This window comes from Chroicocephalus ridibundus, chromosome 3 (genome assembly GCF_963924245.1).
Source record: "Chroicocephalus ridibundus chromosome 3, bChrRid1.1, whole genome shotgun sequence".
NCBI classification, from domain to species: Eukaryota; Metazoa; Chordata; class Aves; order Charadriiformes; family Laridae; genus Chroicocephalus; species Chroicocephalus ridibundus.
Window position 1 is genome coordinate 94,271,168 of NC_086286.1, and position 19,636 is coordinate 94,290,803.

The 19,636-nt window shown below is 42.2% G+C and overlaps 1 protein-coding gene across 5 annotated transcripts in view; it reads left to right on the top strand.

The window, feature by feature from the left end:
* FILIP1 (filamin A interacting protein 1) overlaps positions 1 to 19,636 on the top strand; it is a 110,941-nt gene that overhangs the window by 61,772 nt on the left and 29,533 nt on the right. For all 5 annotated transcript variants that reach the window (XM_063330149.1, XM_063330150.1, XM_063330147.1 and 2 more), the window contains 2 exons: positions 2,657 to 2,830; positions 4,960 to 5,138. In XM_063330149.1, the coding sequence (XP_063186219.1) occupies positions 2,657 to 2,830; positions 4,960 to 5,138 (353 nt within the window). The remainder of the gene's footprint in view (positions 1 to 2,656; positions 2,831 to 4,959; positions 5,139 to 19,636) is intronic.

Sequence of the window (19,636 nt, forward strand, 5' to 3'; positions counted from 1 at the left end):
CTTTCCCTTAGGAAAGCACCTTGCTTAGGGTGCTGGTTCCTCCATTCAGCATCACTCGCTCCCCTGGCTCAGCTCCCTTTGGCCCTCGGGGGACCCAAACCCGCAGCTTCCAGAAACCTTTCTTAGCTGGCAAGCTATAAGCTGTTTCAGGTACTCTCACTCCCTCCTGCTAGAGTTGCTCCATTTTAATCAGTAATGATTAAAGACTAATGAGGCTGGAAGGAAAGTATGCATGACAGTGGACAACTGGACAGGAGCTGGGGCTCTCACTGGCAAGAGCAATGTTCGGTCCCTCACTCAGCTATTACTGTATTAAATAGCCATTGCAGGGACTGGAGTCCAGCTCTTTGCTCTCCCAAGTCACAGTGCTAAGTCACCAAGCCCAAGCTGTCTCTGTTTGCTCTGCCTGGTGCTGTCAATGTTTAATTACACCGTCCAGGGATCAACAGCTTCAACAGAAGAGAATGAATTCATCCTCCTCCCCTTCCAAATAGACCAGGGTCCGAGGTGTGCCTCACCCTGAGGAATGGGGTGTGTGGGGCATGAAGCCTTCTGTGTTTAGGACCAAAACGAATCGTGGTTTCAGCATGCTTGGTTGTGGCCCTTGGTGTGCAGGGTGGAAGGGGGCTGGCCCCCCCATCCTGCTGTTTTCGGTGCCCCATTTGCACAGTGCTCTCCCCAAGCACGCCTGTGGCATGGGGCACCCCCTGCAAGGCACACAGCAGGACATTGAATTCCTTCCTTGGGTATGATACAGATACGGCCCAAAAGCTTTCTCTGGTGATAATTATAATGGTGATATTTATAAATACCCTAAAACTCCCATGCTATTCTATTAGATTTTTAAGGCCTTTTTCTTCAGTATAGGAGCATTGGCTTCATGGTAACAAAGACAGCAAGATAACTGTTATTTCCACAGGGATATAAAAAAATGATATATTCTCAAACCTGTCTAAAACTTTCCTAAAATAATATTTTTCCTTTGCTGAGAGTGGCATATTCTCAGGACGTGATGTAGTGAGGTGTAAAGGCTCTCTTGGCACTCCTTGCGACTAACCCACATAATTCACTTGTAGTTTTGACATCCATGAGTGATGCACCTTTCCCACGCTTGTGCTGAAAAAAGATTAATACCATTCCAGTCTGTATTTTGTATCTTGCAGACTTGTGCACAGCTTTTACTTCAGCTTACAAAATGTACAGTGTAAGCTCCTACAGCTAGCTGTTTATAAATGGGCTAGTTCCCAATTGTGTGGCATGATCTTTGCCTTAAGTTCATTTTTTGTTTCATTTTCATGTTACTTTATTTTATTAAAAAAAAAGATTAAAGGGTCTTTGCCATTTTCTGAAATTATTTCCTTGCTCATTTTAAAAGCAGGTGGTTTTGTAGAGCTGTGATGCCTCTGTGGTATTAGGTAAAGATTTAAGATTTGCTACAGGGATAATACAGAATGCCATTATGAAGAATGTGGAAAAGCATGAAGCCTGGTCAGTCCATAAATCCTAAACAGTCATTGCTTACATAGGGGCAAGATCCGTAAGGGGTTTTTCCTAAAATATCTGAACCTTTTCTCAGCCCTTAATTTGCATGCCAAGCTCACACGGGTTGTGTCAGAAGAGCTGTTGAGAGAAAAATTGGTGTCTGTACCCTTCTTCCCCCCACACTTTGGGCTTACGGGAGAGATGGGAAAATGTGGGAGCTCCCTCATGCCCATCAAAAACTTGTACCTTTTACAGCCCCTCCCTGTATAAGCCTTATAAACCTGCCTTGAAGGACAAGCAAGTGCCCTGCCCCCATTTTACAGATGGCTTAACAGATGTTGGCAAGTATCATTAGAAACAGAGCTTGGGATTAAGCGTTTGTCCACAGCATAGCCCTAAAATGCCCCTTCTTCATAGCCAGGTGGCCTTGCAGAGCAGTCTCATCATGCCCAGATGCCTGCTTGTGCTGCCTGAAACTGGGGGCTCCCACCCAGAGCAGGGAGAAGGAGCCAGGACCTGCGATCCCCTCGGCCACAGGAGCACCCCTGCTCCCAGGTGCACCCCTGCTCCAGCATCAGCAGCTCTCCTCCGCTGCTGGGGGGGTTTGCTTAGCCTCTTAGAGTCTGCCACCAGTTATGCCGGTTATAAGGGGTCTGCAACACTTCTAGGGTTTTGTTTAAAAAAACAAAAGTTAGAAAACTTTAAAAGATACTTGAAGAGAACATTTAGTCACAAAGTCAGGTAGGGAACAATGAGGAAATACTTGATTTGAGGCTGTCTGAGAAATATTAATTCAGCCCACTTGTGCTGCTTGTTCTACTCATGTCCTTACCCCAGTCAGGGAACAGTATGGGCAGTGAGTAAGATGAAGGATATGAAGAGTAATGATGTTCCCTCGCTATAGATGCAACCCAGATAAAAATTCATAGCATCCAAATGTAATGACAGGCAGGAATAGATTATTTAGTGCCTACAAGGATGACATTTGGATTGCGCAGATCATGTTTACTCTGATATCTTCCAAAGTTTTTTATGGTTGCATTGGCAGCCCGGCATTCTTCTAATTTATTTTATTTTTATATATGCAGTCTGTCCATATGAAATGGCCCTATTTTCCCCGTTTTCCCGTGTTGGTTAATAGGTTGGCTTATGGTACTGATTTGCTATGTTACAGGCAAGGGAGGATGTGATCCACATGCTGAAGACAGAGAAAACCAAACCTGAAGTTTTAGAAGCTCATTATGGGTCTGCAGCTCCAGAGAACGTGCTCCGAGTGCTACACAGGGATGCCATACTTGCCCAAGAAAAGTCTATAGGGGAAGATGTCTATGAGAAACCAATTTCAGAGGTAATAACTTGATTTACATCATTACATCTGTGCAGGGGGAATCCTAGCCAGAAGTGAGACGCCATGTATTTGACATGTGTGCAAAACACACAAGAGGATAATACAGCGCTTGTACAAATGACAAGAAATTGAAGAAGAACTGAATATTCTTGTTCACTCAACCACAGGATAAATTGTAAGCAAAATCACTGGGTTTGAACACAAACAATAAAGAGCTTGTATGCTCCTTAGGGCTAGTGCCATTAAGCGAGAACAAAATCTTTGGGTGTTACATTTCTGTTTTTTAAATTCCTTTTAATTATAGGCTCCAACTTCTGCTGCTCACAGCACTGGTAAGCACTCTCTGATTTTCTTGGCATACTAGAGCAATATCATGTGGGTAGTTAGGAAAAGAAGACCTTCAGAGATTGACTTTGACTATATTTATGGGATCATAAATCCATAATCATTTTACGTCACTTAAGCTGTAGGACTGCTAAGTCAGTTCATCCCCTAAAGGAGACTTGTATGACTTGATCCCTTGCTTTAAAATAAATGAATGTAGAATAGACCTGGGAATATCTGAGGCCAGTGTGAACGCCAAAATAAGCAGCCACTGCTCATGTTTATAGTTTCCTAACATCCAGGGCATGGAGAAAGAGCATGCAACGATGTACAATATAATATACTGTAGCACCTGCCCAAATCTTCATAGTTCCTCCTATTAGAAGATTTAATTTTTTCACCAGGAATTATGTCTAACATGGGATAGACATATGTGTGTGTATTCTGCGTATTTATACTGTGTATTCTCATTGAAGCGTCTTCTGGAATTTTGGAGATGATAGTAAATAAGGAAAGCAAACATTAGCTTGCAGGATCATGCGTGAAATACTGTTTAGCAACATTACAAGAGCCTAGCAGGGCTTTTTGTCTAAAGCAGCTGATAATTTGATGGGAACCTCAGTGTAAAACTTCTGTCATATGTAGGTCTACAGGGGTTATGTTGGAGCTAAAATAGGATGATGGCAAAATTTCATAAGTGCAAAAGATCTACTCTCAAAGGCTGAATCCAACCTGTCTCCTTTAAAAAATGCAGTGACTATTTTACTTTGATTGCTATGGTCAACTTCTAGAGAGCAAATAGCTGTGGTCCTCCTGCTCTCTTATTTCTCTCCATTTGTGGAGGCATCCTGTGAAATAGCAACTGCCTGGTACAGCCGGGGCAGGGGAAGATGCGATTCCCACAAGGCAAGGGCTGGGGGTGGGCAGAGCAGGCTCTGCCAGCTGCTGTACTGGGGCCAGGCAAGCAGAGAAACACCAGGGCTGAGGGCTGCTTTGGTGGGGAGGAGGATGGATTTTGTCATCTGCTCTCAAGGAACAGTGAAAGGAGCAACATGAATAGCTGTTGCGGCTTCGGTGTGTCCTGGCAACTTTTTAGACACCCCTCCCTGGCTTTAGTCTTTCTTTGAGTAATAATTGGCATATTAAATTAATTAAAAAAAAAAACACAAAACAAAACAGATGACAAAAAAGGTAAAGTGTTGATAATAAAGAAAGAGAATTTCCGTCAAAAAACAGGCTGAGGGGAAAACCCTAAGGCTTATAATGAATTGTATTCGGTAATGTAAAATTGAATCTATGCTGAACCTAATTTTTAGCTCAGCAGTCCTACAGATGTGTTGAAGATGCATAGCTCAAATTTCAGGCTTGATCTTACACCTTGGACTCCACATCTAGGTGTCTAGTCCCCATAGATGTGTGTGAACTCAGGCTCCCAGGGCCTGAGGGCATGTATCCTGCCCTGGCAATTGCTACAGCTTTTCCCATGTGAAATGAGGGAAGTGTGCAGAGCATCTCACCACAGGGGAAATTCAGTACTGCAATAATATTATTTGTTACCCTAAAACTAACCAAAGTTCTGTCCTCTGTGTATCTGAGAACTGCAAATGTTTATTGCAAAGACGCCGTTCAAAGAAATCATTACTTTTACAGGACAGTTACTCTTATTTCGAGTCACTGCTTTATGTAAAGCCCAAGACAAAATTATGGGACTTGCATTTACCAAACACAACATTGTTGGTTAATAAATCAGATGAAGTAAGCAAGGAGACCTTTAAAACAGTCTATTCTCCTTTCCTACAATCCAGCTGGACAGACTTGAAGAAAAGCAGAAAGAGACGTATCGGCGCATGCTGGAACAGCTCCTGTTGGCAGAAAAGTGCCATCGCCGCACAGTTTATGAGCTAGAAAATGAGAAACATAAACACACAGATTACATGAACAAGAGCGATGACTTTACCAACCTCTTGGAACAGGAGCGGGAGAGGTGAGTACGTGAGACAGTGCAAAGAGTATCCCCAATGTCCTAGTGCTTGTCAGTTCAGCAGTGACACGGCCTGGCATTTTCTGTGTTTAAATGACACTAAACTCATGTGTAAACCATTTGTAAATGTCGGTCCCCTCATGTTATTAGTAAGTACATTACTGAGCTAGTCTAGAGCTGGAGGAATACCATTGACTGTTCTGGTAGCGTGCGCTTGAATTGAGAAGCGAATTTGTTTTGAATTACTCATGCCCATTTTGGGTTCACCTCCTGGTAGCTTTTGATCAGGTGTTATTTGTGTTGGCTGAGGTTGGGGCTGGCTTGCTCAGCTACGCGCCGCATTTTGTGAAGGACAGGGCACTATTTGTCACAGCAGGAAGGTGGCGTAAGGAAAACCACATCACACATTAGGGTACTGGCACACAAGTGGTAGGGACTTTGCCCTGCCCTTCGCATTTAGGCTTGCAAAGTCACAAACTATTTGCATTATTTTTCATATTTTTGAAGACACATGCCTCAGGCAAGATCTATGTTCCCCTGGAAGGAAATATTTTCACGTTTTATAAAACGTGCCCAGCCTGGGATGGACTGGCTGCAGTGTTTATCTCACAGGCTCATAGGCTCCAGCTTTTTTTTTCTTCAAGTGTTTGTCCTGCTTGTGGGAGTAATTTGTTCTCTGAGTCTCTAAAAAAAGAAAGAGAACCAACCTTAGGTGAAGAATAAGCACTTGGTAACAGCCTCAGTTTTTCAGTATGAAATTTTCATGTTTGTACCAAACTGCTTGAAATCAATCCACAACATTTTATTTCAAAAAAAAAACCAAACAAAACCAAGCTCTGAGAAAATGACTTAAGGCAAGTTCAAAGAAGAAAGGCTTTTGAGGAAACCACAGTCTGGTGGCAGACATTTGCAAAAAGCCAGGAGCTAAATTGTTTAGTGTATTTCCTGAGCTCAGTTCAACGCCAGCTTTGAGTAGGTGGCACATGAGCTACAGTGACCGTATTTCCTGGTTTAATAGCTGCTGGTTTTCTGTCTCTCTGTTTTCCTAGGTTGATTGGCAAACTTTAAAGGACCAAAATGCTTCTGCATCTTAGCAATGTGATTCTTTTAGCAGAAAATAAAAAAAATAATGTTGTATTTCCCAGTAAGGAGCAATTTCACATCTGATTCTCATAGATGCCATTTCTTCTCTATGCTGAATATCTGTGTATGTGTGAACATGCAGGCAACTAAAATGCTACAAAAGAAAAAGTGGTATTAAAATACCATTTACATTTGTCTTTACATTTTATATTTGCTTTCATTTGACAATTGTTACCTTCTTATTATTCCAGCTCAACACGTGAAGGCCACTACATAGCCTAAGATTATGACCTGCTTTAAAACTACTTCCTTCAATGAATTGATTAAAAAGCTTAGTGTCTCACATTACTACTGCTGAGATATCAAGCACCATCTCTGTGGGCATTTTCTCATACTCTTCCTGCTCTTTTGTGTCTTTTGAACTTCAGTTGTTCCACATTCTACCATTTTTGGAAAAACAGCAATGAAAAAAAGGATAATTTGAGTTTGAACTTCTATTGAAAGCAGATCTTTAAAAGGAACTAAATCTGCCAGCTTTAGTCACCAATGCCTCTGTACTGGTAGCTGCGGGGGAAGAACTGCAGTGCTGAAGCCCTTTTGATTTATGTTGAGTGACACGAGAAACCTGATGTTTGCTATTTAATCCACTTTGTTTGTCTAAGGCACTAATGAGAAAATTCGTTTCAAGTTTAGCAGCGACCAAGCAGAGAGAACATGGCATGTAGCTAAACATAGAAAACCAAGCATGCACGTCCCTCCCTCTTCAGGGTCCTCCTCCCAGATCACTTGCAGAGCAGATTAACAGTCAGGATGGGCTGAAAACCACTCATTAGTGTATAGTCTTAAATGATCTCAAGTCCTCACCTTTGTTTGCTGGGCGCACATGAAACTGAGGCAGCACCCACATCTTCGTAGGTATTAAAAACTGGAAATAGTATCATTTGAGGGCTATATTCACAGAGAAAGAGAGGGTGATGGGATGACTTCTCAGGAAAGTCCCACAGTGGCAATCAGCAATAGATTTTTGCTGAAAATAAAGAGTTTGAAGTGGAAAGATTAAGTTGCAATAGGTTAAAACATACAAAATCTCCCATACTCGTTCAATCTGTATATCGGAACAGAGAACTGACCTGCCCAAAGGCATTTCTCAGGGTCCCGTGTAGGCATTCTTGTTTTATAAGTACCACTTTATATATAATTTGTTTTACTGTGTTGCTTTGAGGCCTGAGGGTTATTTTATTAAGAGCTGAACAGACTTGTAGTCTCCATGAAAAAGAAAAGGGACACAGAGGTGAACTTTGCCCGTCAGCCACTCCGCTGCACTCGTAGTTATAATGTTAATGAGACAGGGTGAGCTGGAGGAAGAACAGTCCTGTGGGATGGCTATCTCACAGCAGTCTGGTACAATGAGAGCAGTGATAATTTCTGTCCTGGATCTAAGTAATTTCAGTAATTTCTTTCCTTACAGTGTTTTACCAACCTTTCCTAACTATTGTTGTCCACATGAACTTTTAGAGGCCACATCTGCCTTTGCTGTCCTGTGAAAATTTGAACAAGATATAATGGGAAATTCTTTAAGAGCAGAAATATGCCTTGGTTCTAATGTATTTCTAGCACTCTCTTAATGTATTTACTTTGGAATATTTTTCTACATACACTTTCATGCATTATCTCTAATCCATCCACAACAACATGACATGAAAGCAAACAGTCCCGATGGGAGACTAATTATTAGGTCAACCTTGCACAGGAAGGAAGTAACAGGAAAACATGGTTTGTCAAGAATAATTACGCATGAAAAGTATAAAAAAGAGGAAATTGTACACAGGAATATTCAAAATGTAGACAGCAAGGAGGAGTAAACGGAGAAAGCTGGACAGCCTGACTGTTGGTCTTGGCTCTGCAACACCAAGTGCAACTAACCTGTAGAAAGGTTGTGGAAAAGGTTGGCATGTTACAGGAAAAGAGTAGTGACAACCATTTGCTGGACAGAAATGAAAGAACTCTGGTACATTTAGTGGAAGGTGCTTCTACAGACATAGTGTCTGAAATGTTTTGCAAATTTCCCTACAGTACGCTATAATCATACTTGAAGATGGGAATATTTTGAAAGTTAGGGATAGTATTTTCTATTTTTACCATTCTATCAAAATTCCCCTTTTCTGCACTTGCTCACCTCAGCTGCTCTTCCTGTAACATCAAGTTCTCCGTGGGCATCTCCTATCCCCAGGAGTGCAAAAGCAGCCATGTTCCTGGAGCCTCCTGACGAGGCTGAGCAATAAGGAGAAGAGCTGGAAGCCCCCGGGCCCCCTCAGAGGCCTTTGGTGGCAGACAGTGGCATGAGGAGTCTCTGGTCTGGCAGATGGAGAATGAGGGGTCTGACTAGAGCTTCACTAACAACGTGTCTTGCAGTGGACACCTGAAGAGCAGGAGACCATGCAGTGGACCTGCAATGATAGAATTAGTCCTCCCGGCACAGGCACCCTCCTGATCTTCAGCCAGGCTTTGGGGAGGGAGGGAGCTGGCGGCGTGAGCTTGGGCACCGAGCTGGCTGCAGCTGAACCAGCTGTTGGCACTCCCCTGCCCGAGCAAACTCTTGTGTAAAGCAGGTTTAACATGAAGTGGTACTTGGTTGTCCTCTGTTCTGGCTAGTCCCAGCCCTCTTGCCTTTAGGGAACTGGGTGGAGGGGGGGAAATCTTTAGGATCAGTTATGAACTGTTTTATTTGATCAGCAGGGCTTTTTCTTCTAGTGGAAAAGGGGAGAGCTCTGTGTAACCTCGGCACTGCTTCGACCTCTCGATCGACCTAGGAGATGATGTTTAAAATCCTGACATTTTTAGAGGTGCTAATCTCTGAACAATTTGTCTTGTACTCTTCTTTTAATCCCGTTTGTTGACAGCACATTTTGCTGCTATTAAAAACGCTGGAAAGCTCCCATTGATTTTAATGGTTCAGAAACAGGCTTGTGGTGAGCACCACTGAGCCAGTCCTGCAGGAGGGATGGCAGAAATAGCCTGAAAGCCTTCAAAAATGGGGGGAGGGGAGAGTTTCTTTCATATGCATGGGACGTGGTTTGTGGAATAGAGGGTGCGATGTGGCAGAAAGGCTTTGTTGGAGCTGGTTAAGGGAGATCTGTGCAACTGCTTTGTGCGTAATTTGATCATTTCCAGCACGATCCCTGAGACTGCTGAGACTCTTTTACCCCACCACACAACGTGTCAGTAAATACACACCCTGTATCTAATGTAAGCATTGTCTGTCTGAAAGCATCGATATTATGTTTAGTCACATTTTATTGTAAGACTTCATAGAAGCAATGAGGATTTCAAATTGGCTCTTGCTTTCTTTGCTGCAGCTTCAAATTATTCTTTACAACCGCAGCGACAGTGTTCCCAGTGCGCTGAAGCATTTCGCATTTTCCTCAAAGGCAAGGCCGAGGATTCAGGCTGTACTTCCTAAGCAGTGCCCTGCTAAATCTGGTTTTAGTTAAACCCCCTTTTTGAAGTACATGGCCATAATTAGATCTGCTTAGAGGAGACAGCAGGACTGTGACCCCAGATCTTTCCTCCACAAAGTTTCCTTTCAGTCTTCGTGTAAAATTGTCTCCTCTCTGCCTCCCCCATCACAGCACCCCCAGCAAGGAATGCACTGGCAAGTCCCTCGGAGGTCTGTGATAATACATTCCTCTCAGCTTCGGTCATCCTGGCACCGAGATGCTCTTGGCTGCTCTGCTGGTGATGTAATTCTGGGCCCGCATCACCTGCAAAGGAAACTGATCTGTGAGCAATAAAGCACACAGCCGTCTTGAAACAAAAATGGGAATGTTGACGTTAGCAAGTTTTTAAAATCTTTTTTCCCCCCTTTTTGCATTTCTGCTTTTATTACCAAAGCTCCTCTTCTTCCTTTTCCCACGAGACGGCAGCACCAAGCCTTTCATTGGGAAGTGCTTGTCTTTTTGTTCCCGTTTATTTCATGGACCCAAGCAAGTGTAAAGGCTGGAGTGTGAGACAGCTTGGAGATTTTGTGTGCGTTACCTTTCCAGTTTGCATTTTCTCTTGATTTTTATGGAGATTGTAAAATAAAGAAGCTGGCAGGAAGACAGCCAGGCAGAGTATCCATCAGTCAATTACTTGTTTAGAGAACAATCAAGCCAAAAGTACGAAGTGTTCAGGGCTAATAAATCTCTGTGATTTACCAGTTTAAGGCCAAATTCTGTGGTAAGAATAGCCCCATACAGAGATTGGGGTGAGGTGTATGGTGCAAACGTATAGCACAGATTTTGGCCTGTAACTGTGTAATCTATTGGTGATTCCTTTAAAATCTGGAAAGTAAGTTTCTTTACAGAAAGATTTTTGCTGGATTTTTTCTCCGAGAGTTCTTAGCCATATTTGCACTCTGACTTTTTTCTCATATGGTGATTGTTTCTGTGTCCTGGTTTCCAAATTGTGACACAAAAAGAAGGAAAAGCCAGCCTGATGGGACTGTGGGAATTCACCATTGCCTACAGTAGTTACTCATCTTACCGCACATTACTGGCCGTAGTAAAGCACTGAGTCACTCTCTGTCTACTTCTCAGTAAGTGCATCTCTAAACTTTTAATGTCATAATGAGGAAGACAAGGGCAACAGTACAGTTTTCATTCTTTTCTTTTAGGCTGACATACTATCTATATGGTTTGGAAACACTGGCTATTTTCTGTCAATGTAATATATTCACAGGATCACAGATCACAAATTCTGTGGTAGTCTATTAAAAGAAATAAATGAAAAAACCTGGCAATGACAAATACCATTTCTGCACAGTTAAGTAAATCTGAAGGTCATCCATTTTGCAGGTCTTGTCCTGTTTTACAGCTCTAGCTGACTGCAAGGCAGTGACTGCTCAAAGTTTATGTTTTAACTAATGAATCTGGTCCCAAGTTCCAACAAAACGGCTCCAAAGGTAATTTAAAAATGAGAGAACAAACAGATACATCAGACTGTGGAGAAACAATATGAAAGTATTGCGAGTCTTACACAATGTGAGGCTTGCCATGAGCTGGGACTAATCCAAATCCATCTCTTCACACTTGGATAGTCCTCAAAACTGTCCAGTCTTTCAGTCACTTCTGGGATTATATAAAATGGCATCATGTGTTGTTTCAGCTATTCTTCCAAAATTATTTCTAAGTAGGCATCAGCTTCACAGCCCTTGAGAGAGAATTATTATACAAAACTACATGTAGTTCATTATTCCTAGCAAGTTTGCTTGCTAAAATCATCAATTCAAATGCTCACAGGGTCAGATGGGGGGAAAAAATGACTTCATTCAAAATCTACTCACGAACCCAAACTCTGTCCAGGGTGCAATAGGTAACAATTTTAATATTTAAGGGGGCTTTGGCATGTTTCAGAGTTATTATACTACTGAAATAAATATCAATTCACAGCTCTACTGAGGCCATCTTTTTAAGTTGTCATTTTTTTAGGCAAAGAAAACAAGAACTCAGTCAGGGTCATGTAGGGAAAATTGCTTCCTCATTCAGAAAGATTAGAAACAGGTTTCAGTTGAAGTGCCAGGTTGTTTCAATGAATTTCTAAAAAATTTAGACAGATTCCAGCTATTTACAAGTACAAATACATGCTCATAGGCACTCAGACTTGAACATGTTGGATATTTGCTTTATGTTTAAATGGAAGTTTACCTGTGCAGAGATGTACAGACTGATTAGCGAAGTATATGACTTACTAGTTTGATTAATGCCCTACAAATATTCAAGACCTGTTCTGCATGGCCAGATAACTTCCACTAAGTTGTGTGAAGAACCTCAAGATGTCATCTAACTTGGGGGGGTTCTTCTGGCTCAGTGAGCTTACACAGCAGCTTTCCTAACCCTAAACCAATGTAATGCTTTTTTCATTTTCTTGCCCCAAAAGGGTGCTATGTGCATCCCTTCTCCTTCTGGCAGTATCTCCACCAGCAGTGGAGCATACGAATAGTGAGTTTTGTATTTGCATCATTTCAGTTTTCTGTTCCCACTCTTCCCAGTTAAGTCACTTTTATACTTTCTGAGTTCTTTTTACCAAAGGGGCGAAAATCTTCTTGTAGGTCAGTACCTGGGCATTCAAATTCCCACAGACACAGGAATTCACTGGGCCGGGTCTCTCCATCTCCTGAAAAGTGAGGATTTTTCACTTGTTGGCTTGGTGAATGGTACCAAGATACGGTCCTCTCTATCTGCTGCTTTTATTAAAATGACAAAGATGGAAATGAAATTACTTATTCAAGATGAACAAATGTTTAACTGAAATCCACATGAAACTTTTTATTCACTTGAATAAGAGAGAAAACTAAAGTGTGGGTTTTTTTTCTTTGATAATTGCATATCGAATTTTTGGTTCAGCTCTAGAACTGAAAAATCAATTACTCACACAGCTCTGTTATCCAGTTGCTTATGTTAGGGAATGATTAATAGTAATGTAGCTGACTATGTAATGCCCTAATGAGAAAAGATAAAGAAATGAGCAGAAAATGAGGCTAAATTACAGCAGAGTGACAGCAATGCTTTTCTGATGATAGCAATTATGTCATAGGTGAAAAAGTATCTCTTGGTGACAAGTATATATATCACAGGACGAAAGTTCCTGTACAGTTCCTTTTAAAATGTTTATTTTCAAAGGAACTGGAAAGGGATAAACGTATTCTCTTTCATCATTTAAATATCAGGCTTTTCCTAGATGATTTGGTTTAAAATGATGCATAGCTTTCAACATTTTTTCATTTTGCAAATTACTGGCTGGGATACAATGCTGGTTTGCAAAAACAGTAGGGGCAAAACAGCCTCTCTATACTGGGGAAAGGCAGGGGTGTGGTGTGGAGGATGGAGCATTGCCGCTTGCAGTTGTTGCACAGCTCACGCTTTGTGGGCGCTGCTAATCCTACGATGGAGAAGAGCATGTCCTGGTTTGACTGGCTCATGTCCTCACCTGACAGACCACGTGCTGTTGGTCCAGCTTGCTTTTGGCGATTGTTTTGTGCCCATCATTAGCACACTGAACTCTCTGCACCCAGCTTCTTTGGGTCTTAGGAAATAACTAATCCATAAAAACGCCAACCTGACACTGGATTTTATGAGCACAGAGCTGGCACTGGTGCAATTCCTTTGAAGTCAGTAGAGCTTTTCTTGATTAATGGGATTAATGAGAATCTGTGTAGGAACTCTAAAGATGTTAAAATAACGTGTATGTGTGTGTGTGTACCTGTAGAAGTATACATACATGCATATATAAATGTATTACATGCAGCAGTTTCTTGAGTGGAGTTACAGCTCCTGGATAAGATTTTGCTCTCCAGCAAAATAACTTAAAAATCTATTTATTTCCTGTATGATTATATTTTATATACCTTCTATATGCATTTCTGTTTATGATGATAATAATTTATTACTATATTATTTTTACGTAATGTTTACAGCCATATAATGCCTTTGTGTTTTGAATTATTTTTGGTCAGCATTGCCTATTGATTCTGCCAAGGAGGCTGTAAGCTTTTCCAAATTGATTTTGCCTCTCTCTGTGTGTGAAGCATCATTTGCACTTATGTCACTATAACATTTTAAAAGAAAATAGTAATTTGTAAGCAAGGATGCTCAGTGGAAGTCAACAGCTGACAACAAAATACCTGATTAGAAAACAGGATGCATAAGCCCTGCAGTTATTCAGAGGGCAACACAGACATGGTAGAAAGAAATTTTAAGGCAAGCAGAGGCAAGAAGAGCACCTTCTAATTCACACTTACTGCATCGGAACTGGCGTGGTTTCTGCTTGCTTGCTCTCCATCTGGTTACATGAGTTTTCTCTGTCCTTTCCTTTCACCATTACCAGCTCAACAGGCTGGTGGACAGGACATCATCTTGGAAAGGGGTAGAGCAAGTTGGAATATTTCAGACTGAGGAGAGGAATAAAAGCAGGTATGCTGGTGCAAGAGGCAGCACCATTGCAAGTCTTCTTTCAAATGGAAGCACCTGTAGCTCCCTGTCCTTGCGCAATGGCTGTGGTCAGCCCCTTGCCATTCTATGGGCAAAGACATGTATTTCATGGGTCCCAAATAACCTCGAGTGGAGAATGATATTCAGCTCAGGCAAGATGATGGGACTTCCAAGTATGTGCAACAGCAAGTTTGTGCAACCAAAATACAGATCTGCCCAAGAATCAGGTGCCTATGAATATTCAGATTTATATGTGTGTTGGTTTTTGTTTGTTTTTTATGTTTCCCTCTTTAAATTCTTCATTAACCGCATTCCAGAAATCTATGTGAGTCTTTTTTTGGATCCTGCTCTAAGCAACTACAAGTAGGAGGTTAAAATAGCAGGCTCAAATCTCAGGGGAGTCTAGACCCGGGGTGAGTGCTGCGGGGTGTACAGTGGAGACAGTCTCTCCTATAATTGTCTCTCAATAGACACAAATCTTCTAATGCAAGCAACAAACCTAAGAATTGCATGAGCTGTAGTAATTAGCTACGTGGTAGTAGAAAAGCTTTGTGTAGGTGTGTGTGTGGGGTGTGTTTGGGGTTTTTTTTCAGGGTTGTGGTGGGTTTTGGTGGTGTTGGTTTTTTCTTTGCCGGGGTGGTAGGGGGACGCGTCCATTTATGCTGCACCTCCAGAACACAGGGGCTAAAAGCACTAGCAAAGGTGGGGTTGTGAGATGGATGTGGTGGGCAGGTGTGTGCTCCTTTGGGTTCAGGGCAAGAGCTGAGAATCCTGGCATGAACATTAACAGAAATACCTTCATAGCCTTTCAGACTGACAGGTGGGACATGGCATATTAGGATGTGGTGTGACAGCCAGGATTACTCAGTGCTGATGTTGTTAAAATCTATCAGTCTCTCCTTAGTTCATAAAAGCAGCTGCTGACTGCCCTTTTACAGCATTTGAAAATTTTGCTGAGGATTCATTATTTGCTAAATCACTGAATATGGTGCTCATAGGAAGTCATGTTCAAAAATCAAGAAGGAATCTTCATGAGATTATGTACTTTTCTCCGCTTTTATAGGTGTGTATTGTTTTATCCTTATGTCAACCTGTGACTGAGGTAGCCAAATATAATATAAAACAGTGCACATGTAGCCGGTATTTCTAAGAAAATCTGAGACCCTCCATTGAGGTTTGGCGAAAGTAGAGCTCTGTGGAGCCTGCCAGGGGGATGACAGAGGGAAGAAAGATGGTGAAGAGATGAATACAGAAGAGAGACCAAGTTGCAAGCAGAAGACATATAAAGAAAAATACATTAAAAATGCAGTAGAAGGCAACATAGTGATAATGTTGCTTGATGCAGTATAGCACGGGCACTGGGACTTCCCATAACTTGTTTGCACCAACAGATGATACACTTTAGGGAAAAAACTACTTTTGCCTTGATTTTCTGTTTCCAGTAAGGGAATATTCAGCACTGTTCTTCATGAGTTAATTCTTCTTGTCATGCTTAAAAATGTGACCCTTATCTCTAGATAGAGTATTTCTGTCCTACAAACCCACACTTGGAGAAGTCAGGTGAGGGGGAGGCAGCAGAAATGGCAACAAGAGAGCAGAGAGTCAGCTGCCAACAGAACAAAAGCAACACACAGGTGAAAATCAGCCAGGGTTAATTAATGTCCCAGATGCAACTTGAGCAAAAGAGGCTGAGATACTGCCAAAAGACTAAGTTTCTCTCTCCTGGTAAGCTGAGAACAGCCGTGGCGCTCTCTGTTTGCAAAGCTCAAGGTCACTCCTCCGCATAATTTTTCCGCATGAACACCTAGCACATCAAAAGTGAGTAATTTAGAAAAACAAGGATGGAGACCAGAGCAGTGAAAGATGGCACTAGCAGGGTGCTCTGATAAAGCATGGATGCATGGAAGCAGGCAATGCTAAAAATGGCAGGTCCACAGGGGGCAGCAAGGAATCATCTAGACAGCCTGGGTTGATGGGCTGAGGCCAATGGTATGAGGTTCAACAAGGCCAACTGCTGGGTCCTGCACTTGGGTCACAACAACCCCATGCAGCGCTACAGGCTTGGGGAACAGTGGCTGGAAAGCTGTCTGGCAGAAAAGGGACGCGGGGTGTTGGTCAACAGCCAGCTGAATATGAGCCAGCAGTGTGCCCAGGTGGCCAAGAAGGCCAATAGCATACCGGCCTGTGTCAGGAATAGTGTAGCCAGCAGGACTAGGGGAGCAATCAACCCCCTGTACTTGACACTGGTGAGGCCCCACCTTGAATACTGTGTCCAGTTTTGGGCTCCTCACCACAAGAAAGACACTGAGGTGCTGGAGCGAGTCCAGAGAAGAAGCATGGAAGCTGGTGATGGGTCTGGAGCATGAGAAGCAGCTGAGGGAACTGGGGTTGTTTAGCCTGGAGAAAAGGAGGCTGAGGGGAGACCTTATCACCCTCTACAACTGCCTGAAAGGAGGCTGTAGCCAGGTGGGGATCGGTCTCTTCTCCCAAGTAACAGGGAACAGGACAAGAGGAAATGGCCTCAAGTCGCCAGGGGAGGTTTAGATTGGATATTAGGAGAAATTTCTTCACTGAAAGGGTTATCAAGCATTGGAACAGGCTGCCCAGGGAAGTGGTTGAGTCACCATCCCTGGAGGTATTTAAAAGACGGGTAGACGTGGTGCTTAGGGACATGGTTTAGTGGTGGGCTTGGCAGTGCGAGGGTAACGGCTGGACTCAAATGATCTTAAAGGTCTTTTCCAATCCAGATGATTCTATAATTCTATGATTTTATGATTCTCTGATTCTATGATTATGCCATGTGGCACTTCTCTGAGGTCCTGGACACCTCTGCCCCTGACTCTAGTGAAGTTTTGGTCAAAGGGCCACAGCCTGCTTCTATGACACTGTTGGTGCTTATTCACAAAAAAATGATCAGAACATACTATGAAACAGTAGCCTTGACCTGGTATAATTAGTTGCATAGACAGGTCCTTATCTAGCTGTATCACCTTTACTTAAGGGAGTTCCACCAATGCAGTCTTTGTTCGTTTTGGAGAGAAGAAACTAGTGATATAATTTCATGTTGTGCATTTCTGTATTAATCTATGATTTCCACTCAATTTTTTTCTACCTATTTATTAAATATCTGTCTCAGGTGTGTAATATTTGAGATACTGAGCTTTCACAGATATCAAAAGGATACACACAAGTGTTAGGTACAGTGGAGTGCAGAAAGTACAAAACAAGAAGGAAAAAAAAAAAAAAGGAAAGCAAAGCCAGAAATGCTTTTGTTAAACTTTTGAATCATGCTTCCATAAAAGGCAGCAGATCCTAATGTAGGGCAATTTTCATGCTGCAAAGAGAAAAAGAATTTTAAATCTAGGCAGCGTGACTTATTTAGAAAGATCTGGGGAGTAATAAAAAAGCCAGTGTGTGAATGTGTGTGTGTGCGCACGCAGTTTCTTTAACAGCTGCATGGTACAACCTGTTTTAAATAAGAACAAAGGTGAACAAAGCCAGTTGTCAGTGCAGCTCACCAAATGAAGTTTTTTAGTGTGCATGACGTATGCCATATAAAATGTATTGCCTGAGATATAACAGCACAGAGTCCAACTTAAAGTCTTTTTCTCAGGCTTTTCCTACCAAGTTGCATTTCAAGAATTTATTGTATTGATCTTCATCATTGTTTTTTGCCCAAAAGGCCCAACAGATCAACTTGTTCACTGTATCTTCAGCAGCAAATTAAAATCAGCTTCTTACCTCCCTCAATATTCAAAGTTTTCATGTTCTATCAAGATGCCACTGAACTCATTAATATCTGTTATGCTCAGCATAGGCAACTGGCTAAGTAGAAAGCGGAGGACAGGTCTGACTTACCAAATGAGTTTGACTTGCCAAAAGAAGGCAAAACCCCCCCAAAATAATGATGGAAGATTTTCACTGCTTTGGGGGTTTTATGAACAAAAAAAAAAACAACTGGCGAGCTACACAGTGTACTTTTTCATGTACTTAAGTAAACACAATTTCAGGAAAATTTGTGTTTTGCGTAAATAGAAATATTTGGGGTTTTCGTAATGCGTTAGAGAGCTTGGAGAGAGTCGCAAGTGCTGCCTTTGCTATAAATGTTACATATGTTTCTGCACTGAAGATAAAGAGCGGACAGAGAGCAGCGCAGTCTGCTCGAAAGGTTACAAAGCCCTGTTTACGGAGAATTTTATAATCAGGCAATCATTTGTTACAAGCCTCCAAGATCCACAAGAGGAATCAATCGTTGTGCAGAGTTTAGTGAATTTTTAAAGAGAGCAACAATATCAAAGAAATGTGTAGTCTATTAGCACATCATTAAATAGTTAAACCAATTCCATCTTTTGCTTCCCAGTTACTCTCCTCTATCGCAGACAACTGTGCCAGATGCATAGTACAATTTCTGACTTTCAGAGGTGAGCTGAAATTTGGGATTCCTGGCTATTCCCTCCCCAGCTTTTCTTTCTGGTGTTTTTCATATCTGGTCTCACAATGTTGCAAGTGCTGCTTTACTCAGGAATGCGTTTCTTGGACTACTTCATCCCAATGAAAGCATAAACAAAAAGATTAATGAAATTCTGGGGAGCAAGTTAGATTTTCCCAGCCTTTGATGTGACTTAAAAGTGAAGGTACTCTTGAGAAATAACAACATAGAGGACCTTTATATTTTTGTATGTACACATAATTTGATTCCTATGCAGTAAAAGAGAAGTTGTAAAGGTTAAAGACCTGTTTGACCTTAGTTATGACATGCTACGTGATGTCCTGTATAGCTCTGGTACTGCTGTAGTGGTAGTTACCTGGAGTAGTTGTACTGGTGATGGAGAACACTTTAATTATGAAGTCTGGTGATGGTACAGACATATTTCAGCTAGTGCAGGGTGTGTAGGCTCACCACTACCATGCTGCACTTTGTCTAAGAAGCCCTGCATCCAGTTGTCTGTTGGCTCACAACCAGACAACTTCAGTGACTCTACATCACCTTCCCCGGGTTTTCTCTCCTAAGTTGTAGTGTAAGCTGTAGGAGCTGGTGGTCTTGCATAAGTCCCCTCTGGGGATCACTGGTGGTCACAGGTGACACAGTCACATGGTGACTACCATGAGGTAGTGTATATGGCGAATGTCACCTTGTCTTAGTGATCTGACCTAATTTAGATTTTTTTAACATGAGGTTGGTCAAGCCCTGCAACAGGTAGCCCGGAGAGGTTGTGATGCCTCCATCCTTGGAGGTGTCTGGGACTTGGGTAGAGTAAGCCCTGTGCAACCTGCTCTAACTGGACCTGTGGGAGGCTGGACTAGACATCTTCAAGGTCCTTTCCAACCTCAACCATTCTGTTGTTTTATGATGCGGCACCCTCCAGAGGACACCACGCATTTCCTTGTGACTCTGCTTGCACCAGGCCAAGAAGCAGTGGCTTAGACTGGGGCAGGCTCTGTGGCAACCTC